The sequence below is a fragment of the Anser anser genome, assembly GCF_964211835.1.
Source record: "Anser anser genome assembly, chromosome: 23".
NCBI classification, from domain to species: Eukaryota; Metazoa; Chordata; class Aves; order Anseriformes; family Anatidae; genus Anser; species Anser anser.
In genome coordinates, this window is record NC_139744.1 from 543350 (window position 1) to 555354 (window position 12005).

The window sequence follows — 12005 nt, forward strand, 5'->3', positions numbered from 1 at the left end:
ACAGAGCACAGGATGGTGGCTGCAGCACGGTGGCGTGGACGCAGTTGCTTACCTTGACCATAGGCTGAGGACGTTGCTCCAGTCCCGCGTGGAAAAGCAAAGTGTCTGTAATGGGTCGAATTTGCTAAAATAGCAGCTTTGCACTGGGGGAGGGCAGGGGAAGGATGTGCTGCTGGGGCAGAGTTTTTCTTGTCTTCCAGAAGCCCCAGAGGTTGTTAGTTGCTTCTGTTTTAGGTTGGTTGGTGCTGAGGGTTTGTTTCAAGCTGTTCCTTGAGAGCATTGCTGTTTCTTGTGTCTTAACAAAGCCAGCTGCAGAGCTAGCAGCAGATGTCTGACACCTGGGACGAATCAGATACATGACTCCACTCAGGAACACAAGCCCATTCTTGTCCTTTGGCAAGAGCAGTAACAAAAAAAAAGTTGTCTTGCTGTTAAATGACTTCACCTCACTGTTTAGACACTTCTAGAGCAGTTACAATGGCAGAGGGTGAGATGGGGAGAATGGGATTTATTTAAAAATATGGAGATAAATAGTTCCTCTATCTCCTTAGAGTCAGCCAGTTATTAGAACTCCCTGTCAGAAGGCAAGCTTGCACTGATGGATACAAATTATTAGTATTTTTTTCCTGATGCAAAATGTAATAGTGCTAAAAGGAGAGCTAAGGCAGACCTGTTGTATATCAAAGCAGAAGTGAAGAGAGATTCAATGTTGAGTTTCTTACATACACTCACTAGCAAATCCAAAATAGGCACTGAAACTCTACCTTCGCTTTGCCCCACTCTGACTAAAACAACAGCGTGACCCTGAGGCTCAACCCTGCTGCTAGTAACTAACACAGGACCATTTTCTCTTATTCTTTCCACCAGCAGGAGCTCCCATGAAGATAAGGCTCTTCACCTCTGGGTAACAAGCCCAAAACCTCATTTTGCTGCCTCACTGTCTAATCCTTCTTAGTTTATGGCAGTATTCCCAGTACAGCTACTGTGCTGTCAGGGAGAAGTCAGCACCTGGCCTTCTAACCAGGCAACGAAGAGCTCCCAGCCATCTCCTGGCCTGCTGGAGGCAGCCAGCCAAAGCCAGGGGCTTTCCCCGACCGCCACGGCCGCCGTGCTGCTGTTGGGGTGCCCTGCCACGATCACAGGGGTGCTGTGGCTGGCATTACGTTTGGCTTCCCAGCCTGCGCAGCAGTGTGCTCCCTGCCTGGCTGAGGGATCCAGGTGTCTGAGATAAGCCTGGGGTGGGTCTTAAATGTCTGATCATGCAGTGAAGCCCCACAGCTGTCCTGCTCTTTCAGTGGGAGGTTGGTCTCTGACACAGTGAGCCTTGTTTTGTAAAAATGAAGTTCAGAAAAATGAACAGTCTCTGAACTTAGATTGCTTACCCTAGGTGCAGAGATGTCTTTCTTTGCAGAATACTGAGGGGATCCAAGATGCTCCCGGTACCTACATGTGTTTTTCCATGCTCTGATTCATCTGAGCTGCAGGAGTACTTGTCTTCAGGGAGCAGACTCACTGGGATGGGGTAGCACCATCACCTCGTTTCTGGTATATGCTTTGCCACACCTGGCCCTTTGAAGCTTTGAGTTACACTGGTGCAGTGTTACTGTCAGGAAGAAATCCCTCTCTTGCTGCTGTAGCTGGAAGAGGATGGCTTGGCCACAAATGTAAGGATAAACACAGTGTGATCCCCTCTGGTGTGAGGGCCCTTGGAGTTGTACTGCAAATCTCGGCAGGCTGTCGCAGCGTGTGGTTTGTGCACAGTCACAATAAGCTGCTGGTTTTGTTGGTTTACAAGCGTAGCTGAACTGTGGCTATTTCAACACCAGGGGAACATTGCCCAAATTCTTGGGTTGAGCTTGGTTCTTCCTGTGATGAGGTAATACCGTAAGACTGTAAAGGGTTCATGAATGGAAGTACATTGAAAACTTTGTATAAGCCAGACTGTTTAGCCTATTTTAATAAACTTTTAAGTGTATTAACTTCCATCTATTACATCAGCTTCAACCTTATTTTAAAGTTTTGAGATTGAAATTAAAGAAAATGCAATTTCAGGGTAATTTTGCTTCATTAGTGTAAATGTACTGTCTGTAACTCCCACCAATATTCAACTCATTATGCTGAGTAATGTGCAATACCAAGATAAAAAAGAATTTAAGAATGTGACCTTATGGGCAGATAATTGAGCTCAGCACATTAACACCAGGGCTGGTCTATAGCCCCACCGCATTGTCCTTAATTAGGCAAAGTGCTGTTCTCCTCCGTGTTCTTCAGAGAGCTGAGATTTATTTGTTCAGCAAGGAAACAATCGTGTTGAGCAGGATTTCATTCTCACGTCAGCCATTAAATAAAAAAAAAAAGTCCCCCTCACTTCAGAAATACTTAGAAATTTTTGGATTTTCAATTTCTGTCCCACGAATGAGCTGCCCAGGATGCTTCTTCCTTCGTGCAGGGGAAGCACTGGCGTGGCCTGGGGATGTGTAAGTGTGCGCCCGGCGCCGCGCCAGCTGGTGTTAATGGAGATCTAAAGACTGCCACCACCCTGCACCAGTACAGCTGTGCCTGGGTGTGTGTGAGCACAGGCATTCCTTTAGTTCGCAACAGTCAAATTTAATACTGACTGCGGTGACTACTTCTTTTTAAAGTCTGGTAAAGTTTCCGTTAGGATGTTCCCAATTTATTCTGTAATCTCAGTAGGGGATTTTTTCCTTCCATTGTGGGGGAGAAAGAGATGAGGAAGGAATTCTCCTGTGTTAAGATCAGGCATGGCAGGGGAACAAAGTCAGTTCAGCTGTTATCACATTCTACCTGCTTTTATACCTGGGGTGAATGTGGCTATTCGCCCTGCCAATAATGCAGTTTGGTGCCTTCTGGGTTAGGCTCCTTTCAGTAATTTGCATCATTTTCCATTCTGGTTGATAAAATTACCCCTGTTTCACCATCCATTTCCTTGTGAATGCATTGTTAATCTGAAACCTGAGGACTGTAAATGATTGAAATTGTGTAACCAGAGTCTTTGCATAGCTGCTGCTGCTGCTTCTGTAGCATTTAACTGAGAAATGCATTTGAAGTGGTTTGTAACACACTTTGCTAATGGTGAGCTCCCCAATCCCATTTTCATCTTTTCCTGCTTGAAATCTTGTACAGCATTGATTTTAAAAACAAAATTTTGCAAACATTAAAAAGCAACAAATACTGTGCACCAAACAAATTAGACTGTCTTGAAATACCTAATTTAACAGCTGTGGTGATATTAGTGTTCTTAATTGGACAAGAAGATGCAGGAAATTTGATTGAAACTTGATTTTATTGTATGGTTCCTGACAAAATTGAGTCTGAGAGGAAAGTGGGGTTTAGACTCTACAACTTTAAAGCTGCAAAGAGACAATTATAACCATCAAGCTTGACCCCTGGCATAATACAGACCATAAGATTTCAAACAGCAATTTTGCTTCTAGCCCCAAATTGTTCTGGTTCGAGTCCTTCAGCTCTGGGATTTGCCGCAAGCAGTGCATGTTGGTCAGCGAACTCGAGTGGTGGATGGGAGGAACGGGTGTGTCGATCATATGTTTTACTGGCTTTCTGTGCCATTGATGGAATTTGTGACCCCCACCATGCAGCAAGGGATTGGAGTCCCAGGGCGACTTTACTCAAGTTTTCTGTAAAGGCTGGGGATGAAGGCATGAGAACAAGTTATCTGTGTGCCTCAAAGACAAGCCGAGTCCTGTGCTCATACCAAAGAGCAAAGTTAGACTTAGTGTGGCAGTAATACTGACTGGGGAAATTTGGTCCTGGCATATTTCACAGGTTAATATGTCCCTCCTTTTGGAAGAAGGGATTTTTTTCTGGGTTTTCCTGGTTTAAACACTGCCACAGAGGTGAAAGGAGCGTTGAAGTAACTTGCCTGTAGTTTTGCTCCTCGAGGGAACAGTCCCTGTTTGGTCAGGCCTGGCAGCATCACTATCCACAGTTGATCACTTTTGAGTAAAAGAGCTATGAAAAGCAAATTCTCATCTCTTGAAGATGACTCTAATACTCGGAAGGATTTGGATAGCTTAGCTTCAAACCTAACAAGTGCCTAATTGGAAGCAACCCCAAAAGCATCAATTTTACTTCTCCAGCAACAAACCAGTGCAAGGTTAAGGCCTGTGGTCAAGGTCCTGAGGTGTCCTGGAAATGTTCCACTCCTGAAGACCAAGTCGTGGCTCTGTGGGAGGTAGCAGAAGGCTCTGGTCCTTCTAGACAAGGCAGTGAGAAATAAATGTTAGTTGGGGCTGAAGGGGCAGCAGGTTCCTGTTGGGAACAAGGCAATCTGGCAAACTTGACTGCTCTGTGACTCAGTTTCCCTCAGTAACATGACAGCATTTTTTCATGACAATTCACCCTTTGAGGTCTATTTACACAGTTGAGTTGTGATTTTGATTGGGCCCAGTTGGAGTCATAGCTACTAGAGGCTGATAAATTGAACTGAGATGTGCATGGTTTTCAGGAGCAAAGAACATAAACACTTCCAGACAAGTGAGACTCCCTCGTGTTTGCTTGTTGACTGTGTAACCTCAAAGGCTAGATGATCATGAGAAACTTTGTGTTTTAAGTGGAACAAATCTGCGGCTTTCTGTCTGGCCCAAAATATGTACCGATGAGGTGAGAGAGGTGGGTGGTTCATTGCAAACGATGTGAGGGGAATACTTATAGGATGTCTTTTGTTAAAGTATTGGCAGTGCAACACTCATTCTTTGGCTTTGTAACAGAAATCTGATATTTTGGGGCTAGTTCTTTTGCTCTACATCTCACATTAAAATTCTCCATACGTTCCTCTGTGGCTTTGTTTTGCTGAAGCTAGTTAATCACTTGTCACGAGTCTTCCCATCTCTCTCCACTTCTTCAAGGACTAACGTAGACTGGACCTTCATATTTGGCTGAAAGCTCTTTCCTACGCTTGCCTTAAGTGCCACTCTTAGGGGATTCCACCTCCAGCTGGTGGACAGAAGCTTTATTAAAACAGTGCTTAGAAGGAGCAATATATTTGGACATCTCTTAACTGCTAATTCCCAAACTTTCTGGGTTGAAAGAAAATGAATGAGAAGCTTTTACTCTTGGTGTTTGAGATCTAAGAATTGTTGATCACGGATGAAAATTTCAAACCTCATCCCAAGGCAAACAACCTCCAAAACACATTCATCTGAGCAAGGCTTAGATGTCTGGTTTCCAACTTGTCTGTCTGGATCAAGGGAGAATTTGTATGGAGCAATTACAATTTTTACACACTTAGTCCAATAATTTCTCACAGGAAATAACTTTTGGGGTGATCCCCCGCAGAGGTAAAGAACTGCACGCTGTCACTGCCTGTTACGCCCAGGTAAAGATGCAACGTGCTTGTCAGTTAGAGACGTCTTAACTGGGAACAAAAATCAGATTTGGCCTCAAACTCCATACAACTAATGTGTTTTGGAGGTTGGCCCAAGATGAGTAACCTCGTTCTACCAGCTGAGTTCCTCCTCTCCTGCTGCACAGAAACACGCTTTATTCTGGGTCTATAAGCATGCACATGACTTGTGGCTGTAGATGTATTTAAACTAACCCTGTTCGCTGCCTAGGTTGTAATAACAAAATAGGCATTTTGCCTAAATAATTGCATTTCCTGAGTAGTGTAGGAACAAAAAAAATAGTCTCCCTTAGAACTGTGGAAATATAACTTTCTGAATAAGTAAAGCTGATGTTACCTGTGGAAAGGGAGTGGGAGGAACACATGCTGAAAGTCACCCTTTCTCCCGTGCCATCGTAGGCATATAAAAGAAAGAAATCCTATCATTTCAGTGAACTGACAATACTGTGCTATCATATCTGGGTGCCTTTTGAGCTCTCAAGATAAGTAATTTATCCAAATTCTTCATGCAGTCAGTGGCAGATAAAGGAATTAGGTCATTACTCTTTCATCTTCTGTAAGAACAAGACCATCTTCTCCCACTCCCGATTAAAATTTAAACTAACTTTACATTCTGTGCCTAAGCCTTTTCAGAGTGAAAATGATCAAAGCGTGAGATTAAAAACACATCCTGATCTGATGAGATTAGAATTTTGACTGTTTCCTTATGCCTTAAAAAAAAAAAAAAAGGCAAGACATCTTTTTGGTATCAACCCCCCGCCCCCCAAATTGGATCAGAGTGAAGCTAACGTGGGCTTGCTGGTCCAATAGGAAATGGAACTCAATTTTACATTTTTTTAAACCATTTTACTGTATTAAAAATGACAGAGGTTAGAAACAAAGCTCTTATACTTTTATTGAACTGGAATTAGAAGTGACAGAAAATCATTTTGGTCCTAGTGCAGTAAATGTTATCACTAAAACATGTGCAGGGGAGATTAGGACAGTCTCTCAAGCACAAGAGACAAAAGTTCACCAAACAAGACGTGATTTCTCTGTCCTTGTCTCACAGCCGTTGGCTGGCCAGGGGACGAAAGTACTGCGGCTCTCGGTGGGCGCCGGACCCGGGGGCGGGCGGTGGAGGCCCCCACCGTGGGCTGAGCCCGGGGAGAGAGGCTGCTCCTCGCCTGGGAGCGTGCTGAGCGCGGGGCTTGGGCGCAGGGCCGGGGCTTGAGGGCTTCGCGCGTTGCAGTAACGGCCCGTGCTGGTTGGAAGCAAAAGGATGGAGCTGCTCTGACTGCTCCCCTGACCTGGGGCAGGCAGTGTGGCTTTGGGGAGTGAGAGAGAGAAGGTATAGCTGCCGCAGGATGGCTAGGAAAGCCTGTACTAAAAGTGGGGGAGCACTGCCGAGAGTGCCCCGGGGCCAAGAGGTATTTACGGCCCTTTCTAGCTGCAAGGCACACTGGTGTGGCTCTTTCCAATAGATTGCAGCTGTTACTTATCACTGTGGGAGTCCGTTCTCCCAGAAAAGTTTCTTCTGTCTGTGCGTATTTTTTTTGTCCAAAGAAAACAAGTCAGATATTATGCCCTTAATCAGAATTCTGTTGTTGTTTTCTAATTAATCTGTGTCAGTAGCTTGAATGTTTGTATTAAATCATTTTCTTCATGAAAGCTTTTAATGAGGAAACAAATTGATTGGATTTTTATGTACTGGATTCTTGCCACTAATGCCTATAGACCAACCCTTTGTTACACATTTTGCCTGTGAATGGGTCCTGTGGCTCATCCTCAGTCCTTGAGCTGTTTCCAAAATGTGCCAGTGCTGTTCCCATATTAAAATGGCTCGTGTTAGCCAAAGGTGTGCTCAAAGTGAGAGAGAAAGAAATAATGGAGGATTTCTTCTTGGCAGGGCTGTTTCTGTGGTGCATGGCCCTCTGAAGTAGTTCTGGTGTGTGAGAGCATGAGCAAGCTGCTTGGGGCAGGGCATCGCACGCTGCCTGGCACACGGGGCTTTTAGATGCTGTTGCAGGAGAGCTACGAAGCGTGGACTGACAATGTGTATCCCACGAGTTTTCATCTTCGTGGTTCTGCAGGGAAAATTCTCAGTCTTGGGTCTGTGATCTTCTACATTGCTAAATGAGTACAGAATCTCCGCTCAGTGGAGATAAATTTTGAGCAGGAGGGTTGCAAACCAGCGTAGTAGAGAGCTGGCATGAGCGGAACAGGAGGAAAATGAGGAAAAGAACTGGAAAACACAGCGAAGATGCTAAAGCTGATCAGGGCGTCTTGGTGCATTAAAGTGCCTTTTGAACTTCCTGATGTGACCTGCTTGCACGAGAGCTGCAGACAGATCGTGTCCCTGTGAGCAGAGCTCGTGGCGGTGAGGCGCTGAAGGGCAGCGTGCCTACTGCGCTCCGCAGTGTTGCGGGAGGGAAGGTGCGAGGTGAGGTTAATTGAGGCTGTGAAGGGAAAGGCCATGTAAACATCTCTCTTGAGTAGGAGACCTGTTCTAATGGCAGGAAGTTGGGAGCCTTTGAAGCTGTTGAAAAGGAGGAGATAGGAGTAGTGAAAGAGGTTCCTTAGGTAGCAGAGGATGTCACAGGGGCCAGTTAGCATTCGTAGGACTGGCAAGAAACGTCTAGAGGAAATTCACAAAATGTGTTTTAACCATTCACTGGATTCCTGGCAGCGTGTCTGGTATAATTCTTCCATCTGTCACTTGCTTATCAGGCCAGAACAAATCAGTAAGAAAATAACGTATGCTTATGCCCTTTTTTTTGTCTTTTAGGTATCACTTGGAATTTCTGCCCCGAGGTGAGTACAAGGCAGTGGGGAAGGAGGCGTGATTTCTCCCAGTTTTGAACTTGGGGAGCAGGGAAGGGCTGGTTGTATGGTATTTTCTATGCAAAGTCAACAAGGAGGAGAGCTATTCATTAAAACAAATACGTAGCTTGTGTGTGGCAGTTCAGAGGGATGGAAGGGGCAAAGCTGGGGTAAGGGCTATAACAGGAGCTGGGGTTAATATTCTCCCTGGACAGAAGTCTGTTTTTCCTTACTCTTGAGAGTAAATGGATGGGGCAGCCTGTTCTAGTGGAAGGTGCCCCTGCCTGCGGCCTGTGTCCCTTCCAACCCAGCCATTCTATAAAATAATACAAAAATGTAAGCTTTCTGTCTTGGACAAGCTCAGGAAAATTTTCTGCAAAACTCTTGTTTCTAGAAAAGGATTGAAATTCAAAAGGGCAGCATGTTCCTGGGGGCCATTGACTTAGGAGCAAAGACTGTTTGGTAACCTTAAGTTACTTCCAGTCTTGTTGCTCCTATGTTAACTTGAACTCGAAATTAAATCAACCTCCAGGTGTAGACAAATGGCCAGGCTGTAAAGTTTTCAGGACCGTGACCATCTCTTGTTATGTCTGTTAACAAGCTGGGAAATTCTGATCGTGACTTTGATCTTCATTTCTGCAATAATGTGGGTGATGATTTAAACTTTCCAGGGTGCCTGCAGGTCATGAGCTGTGTCAGTGAGTACTTCTGCATATTCAGGACAGTTGATGGATATATATTTCCTCAGAGCTGACCTGGAGCTCCTTTGTCTCTGTATGGGATCAGTGCAGCTTAGCTCCGATTTCTGATCTGGAGCATTGGGTATAACCAGGTTACAGCTAAGGCGTGTAGTTTGGTGGGTTTGTTCATTTCTTTAAACAATGAGCGTGATAGGTGAGCGCAAACAGAAGGATCTGCCAGTGTTCAAACAAGATGGGAGCGGCAACTGTAATAAAAAAAAATCCTTGAGTGTTCCAAATCAGCTAATCCTTCATTTACTTCAGGAATAAATTCCAGTATGTTACCTCCTCGATCAGGGCCCACTTCCAGCACATCCTGTCTGTCTGGCAGCACAGAAATGTCAGAAATGCAGCAGTGCTGCAATTCCCCCTAGAACAGTGTTATCACATTTTAATATGAGCCTCAGTGCAGCCTCGGTGCTTCTAATTGCTTTCAAACCATTGTTTTCGTGCGTTTGGTTGATGAACCCAGCATCTGGCATCATTTGAGAAAGTACAACAGACAGCTGTGTTCAAAATTAAAAAAAAAAAAGTGAGAGAATTAGAACACATAAAAGGGTTCAAAATTAGTTTTTTTTTAATTTTGAAAATTCATACGATTTAGTGGATGGGGGGGAGGGATGCTTTTGTTCTTTTTTGAAATATAGTGTTCTTTTCTGAAGCTGGAAACCTAAGTAATATTAGGAACATTGGTTTGTAGAACTGTGTATAGATTTGTAAATGAATTGAAGTGCATAGCTTGTGTAAATGCCTGCTTGGAATTATTGTGCAAGTGTTTAGAGATGTCTACATATCTGAAGACCCAAACTTGTCCCAGTGTCATTTTGGGGAACCAATACTATCCTGAAAAAATGCACTAAGGAAACAGGACAACACGGGCATTAAAACATGAGCTCAGACATCACCTCGAGAGCCTCACCTCCAGTTTGATACCTGGCTGGGGGAAGGAGAAGTGGTGATGAGAACTTGGTGCATGCCAAATGAAAAAGAACCAGAGAATCGCATCGTGGGCCTTGGTTTAAAAAAAAAAAAAAAAAAAAAAAAGGGCAAAACAAAACAGAAAAGCTCACATGCAGACGTATGGATAAGAGGATTGCATAAATTTGCTGCCTAGCTGCACTGTCAGTGCATTTAAATAAGGGGCTGATGTAGGGAGAGGAAAAGACTGCTTCTTAGAATGTTTGGTGTTTTCTTGGGAAGGCACTTCAGCATCTATTAAACAGTATTTCTAAAGGGGGTAAGCAAAACGTGTTACCATATCTGGTAAAAATAGTTAAAACTTCTTAAGTTCAGAGCCATGCCGGGCTCCTTCTGGAAGGTATTAAGACCAAAACCTCAATGATTCTAGCTTTCCAAAATCAATAGAGTCAGTTTTGATATAAACTTCTGCTTGCTGGGAGATGTGAAGCAGTAGCGTAGGTCTTGAGGGTGGGCTGGGTGTAGCAGTGCAGTTTCAGAGGGACGTAGCTGACAGTGGGAGATCTGTAGGACGCGTTGCCTTGCCTAACTCATCCTCCCCAAGTGATGCTGTTGACTGTAGCGTGTAGCTGCAAGTTACTTTTGCCTTGTTCCTGAGGTGCTCTTTGAACAGAGCACAAGGGTGATGGGTGTATCCTTTCGGAGGGGGGCTGGCTGCCTATGTGAAGCATTGTATAAACTTCACGTATTTTACTCATGCCCTTGCTGTCTTGCAGCAACCTCCCCTTTGAGGAAAGAGAACCAAGGAAAGCTGGCAAAGAAAATCTGCACAGGACCTGGGTCTGTTGTGCCCCTCCCCAAAGTTGCTTTCTGCTGTTTGTGTCTCTTCTAAGAATTCAGTGCAGGGGAGACGTTCTGCAACAGCTTTGGTTTAGCAGAAATGAATGGTCTGAGGGAGCAACAACAGGCCGGTCTGAGGTACTGCAAGCGACTTCAGGACTAAACGGAGGGAGGGGGAAGCTGGAGGAAGGCGTAAATGGTTAGCTGGGGAGAGAAGGGGAGGGATGGGGGGTACCACACAAGGAAGGACTAGAGAAGAAATGTGTTTGTGTAGCTAAATAAGGGAACTCTGTTGGGGCTGGAAGCTTGACTCTGCTGCGGTGGGACTTTGCACTGAATAACTTTATTGTCACTATTGTGTTTCAGCTGCTCCGTTCGTAAAACAAGAAGGTGTGCAAAGATTGACAAGTATTAAAAGACAGTATATCTCTTGGTAGCAGTGAATTGGTTTAAATCATTGTCTATACAGTGTTTGAGATCCTTAGGAGCAAAATTCACTCCTTAATACTCTGCTTGAAGGCATAGGCTTATGGAAACAGAAAATGTCTCTCTGCCCTCCCAGCTGAGGGCTCCAGCCTGGGGCTGACAAAGAATTTATTTTCATTGAGCTTATGGTAACACTTTTTTTTTTTCCAATCAAAAATTCATCCCAAATGGTTTTGAAATGTCTGAAGTTCTGCGTAGATGCGTAAGGAACATGTATATTCAGAAAAGTATTCACAAATAGTTGAAATTTGAGAGAGCAAGGATTGTTCCATTTAAGTTTTGGAAAACTGAGGCTCAAGAAATGTGCCAAAGGTATTAGAGCATCTTCAGGTACATCCAGGATTTGGGTCCAGATCTCCTGATTCTCTCGGCTCTGTGCCTTCAGCCTCAAAGTATCTCCTCCCTGAAGCAGGGAGGAGTAAATATGAATGTATGGCAGAGGCTGAGGTAAGGGACATGCTGCGATAAAACGTGACTTAAAAATCGGGAGTCTTCATGTTCCATAAAAAGCTTAAGCAACTGTAAGTTAGGCCACTTATCTTGTAGTATATACTACTTAGTTGGAGTAGGTATCACTTTACCTCTATTGGCCCTACTTACTTTGGCTCGGATGCACGGTACTTCATGGGTCGCCAGTTGTTCCCCGGGTTGGATGTCACAGCAGTGCATGAGATATGTATACCCGAGGCACGCATGCAGTTTTCTTTCGTTAACTGGCATTATACAATGGCCTCAAATATTAGATTTATGAAGTAGCTTTTCTATATACAACCTCAAATCTATTGAATTGAACTGAAGCGGAGCTGGATGGGAGACGGAACTGTGCATTTCCCTAA

The 12005-nt window shown here is 44.4% G+C and overlaps 1 protein-coding gene across 4 annotated transcripts in view; it reads left to right on the forward strand.

Moving 5' to 3' along the window:
• SKAP1 (src kinase associated phosphoprotein 1) overlaps positions 1-12005 on the forward strand; it is a 147937-nt gene that overhangs the window by 9809 nt on the left and 126123 nt on the right. For 3 of the 4 annotated variants that reach the window (XM_083809512.1, XM_083809514.1, XM_083809513.1), the window contains exon 3: positions 8151-8176. The exons of the other annotated variant lie outside the window; for it this stretch is intronic. In XM_083809512.1, the coding sequence (XP_083665638.1) occupies positions 8151-8176 (26 nt within the window). The remainder of the gene's footprint in view (positions 1-8150; positions 8177-12005) is intronic. 4 annotated transcript variants of the gene reach the window in all.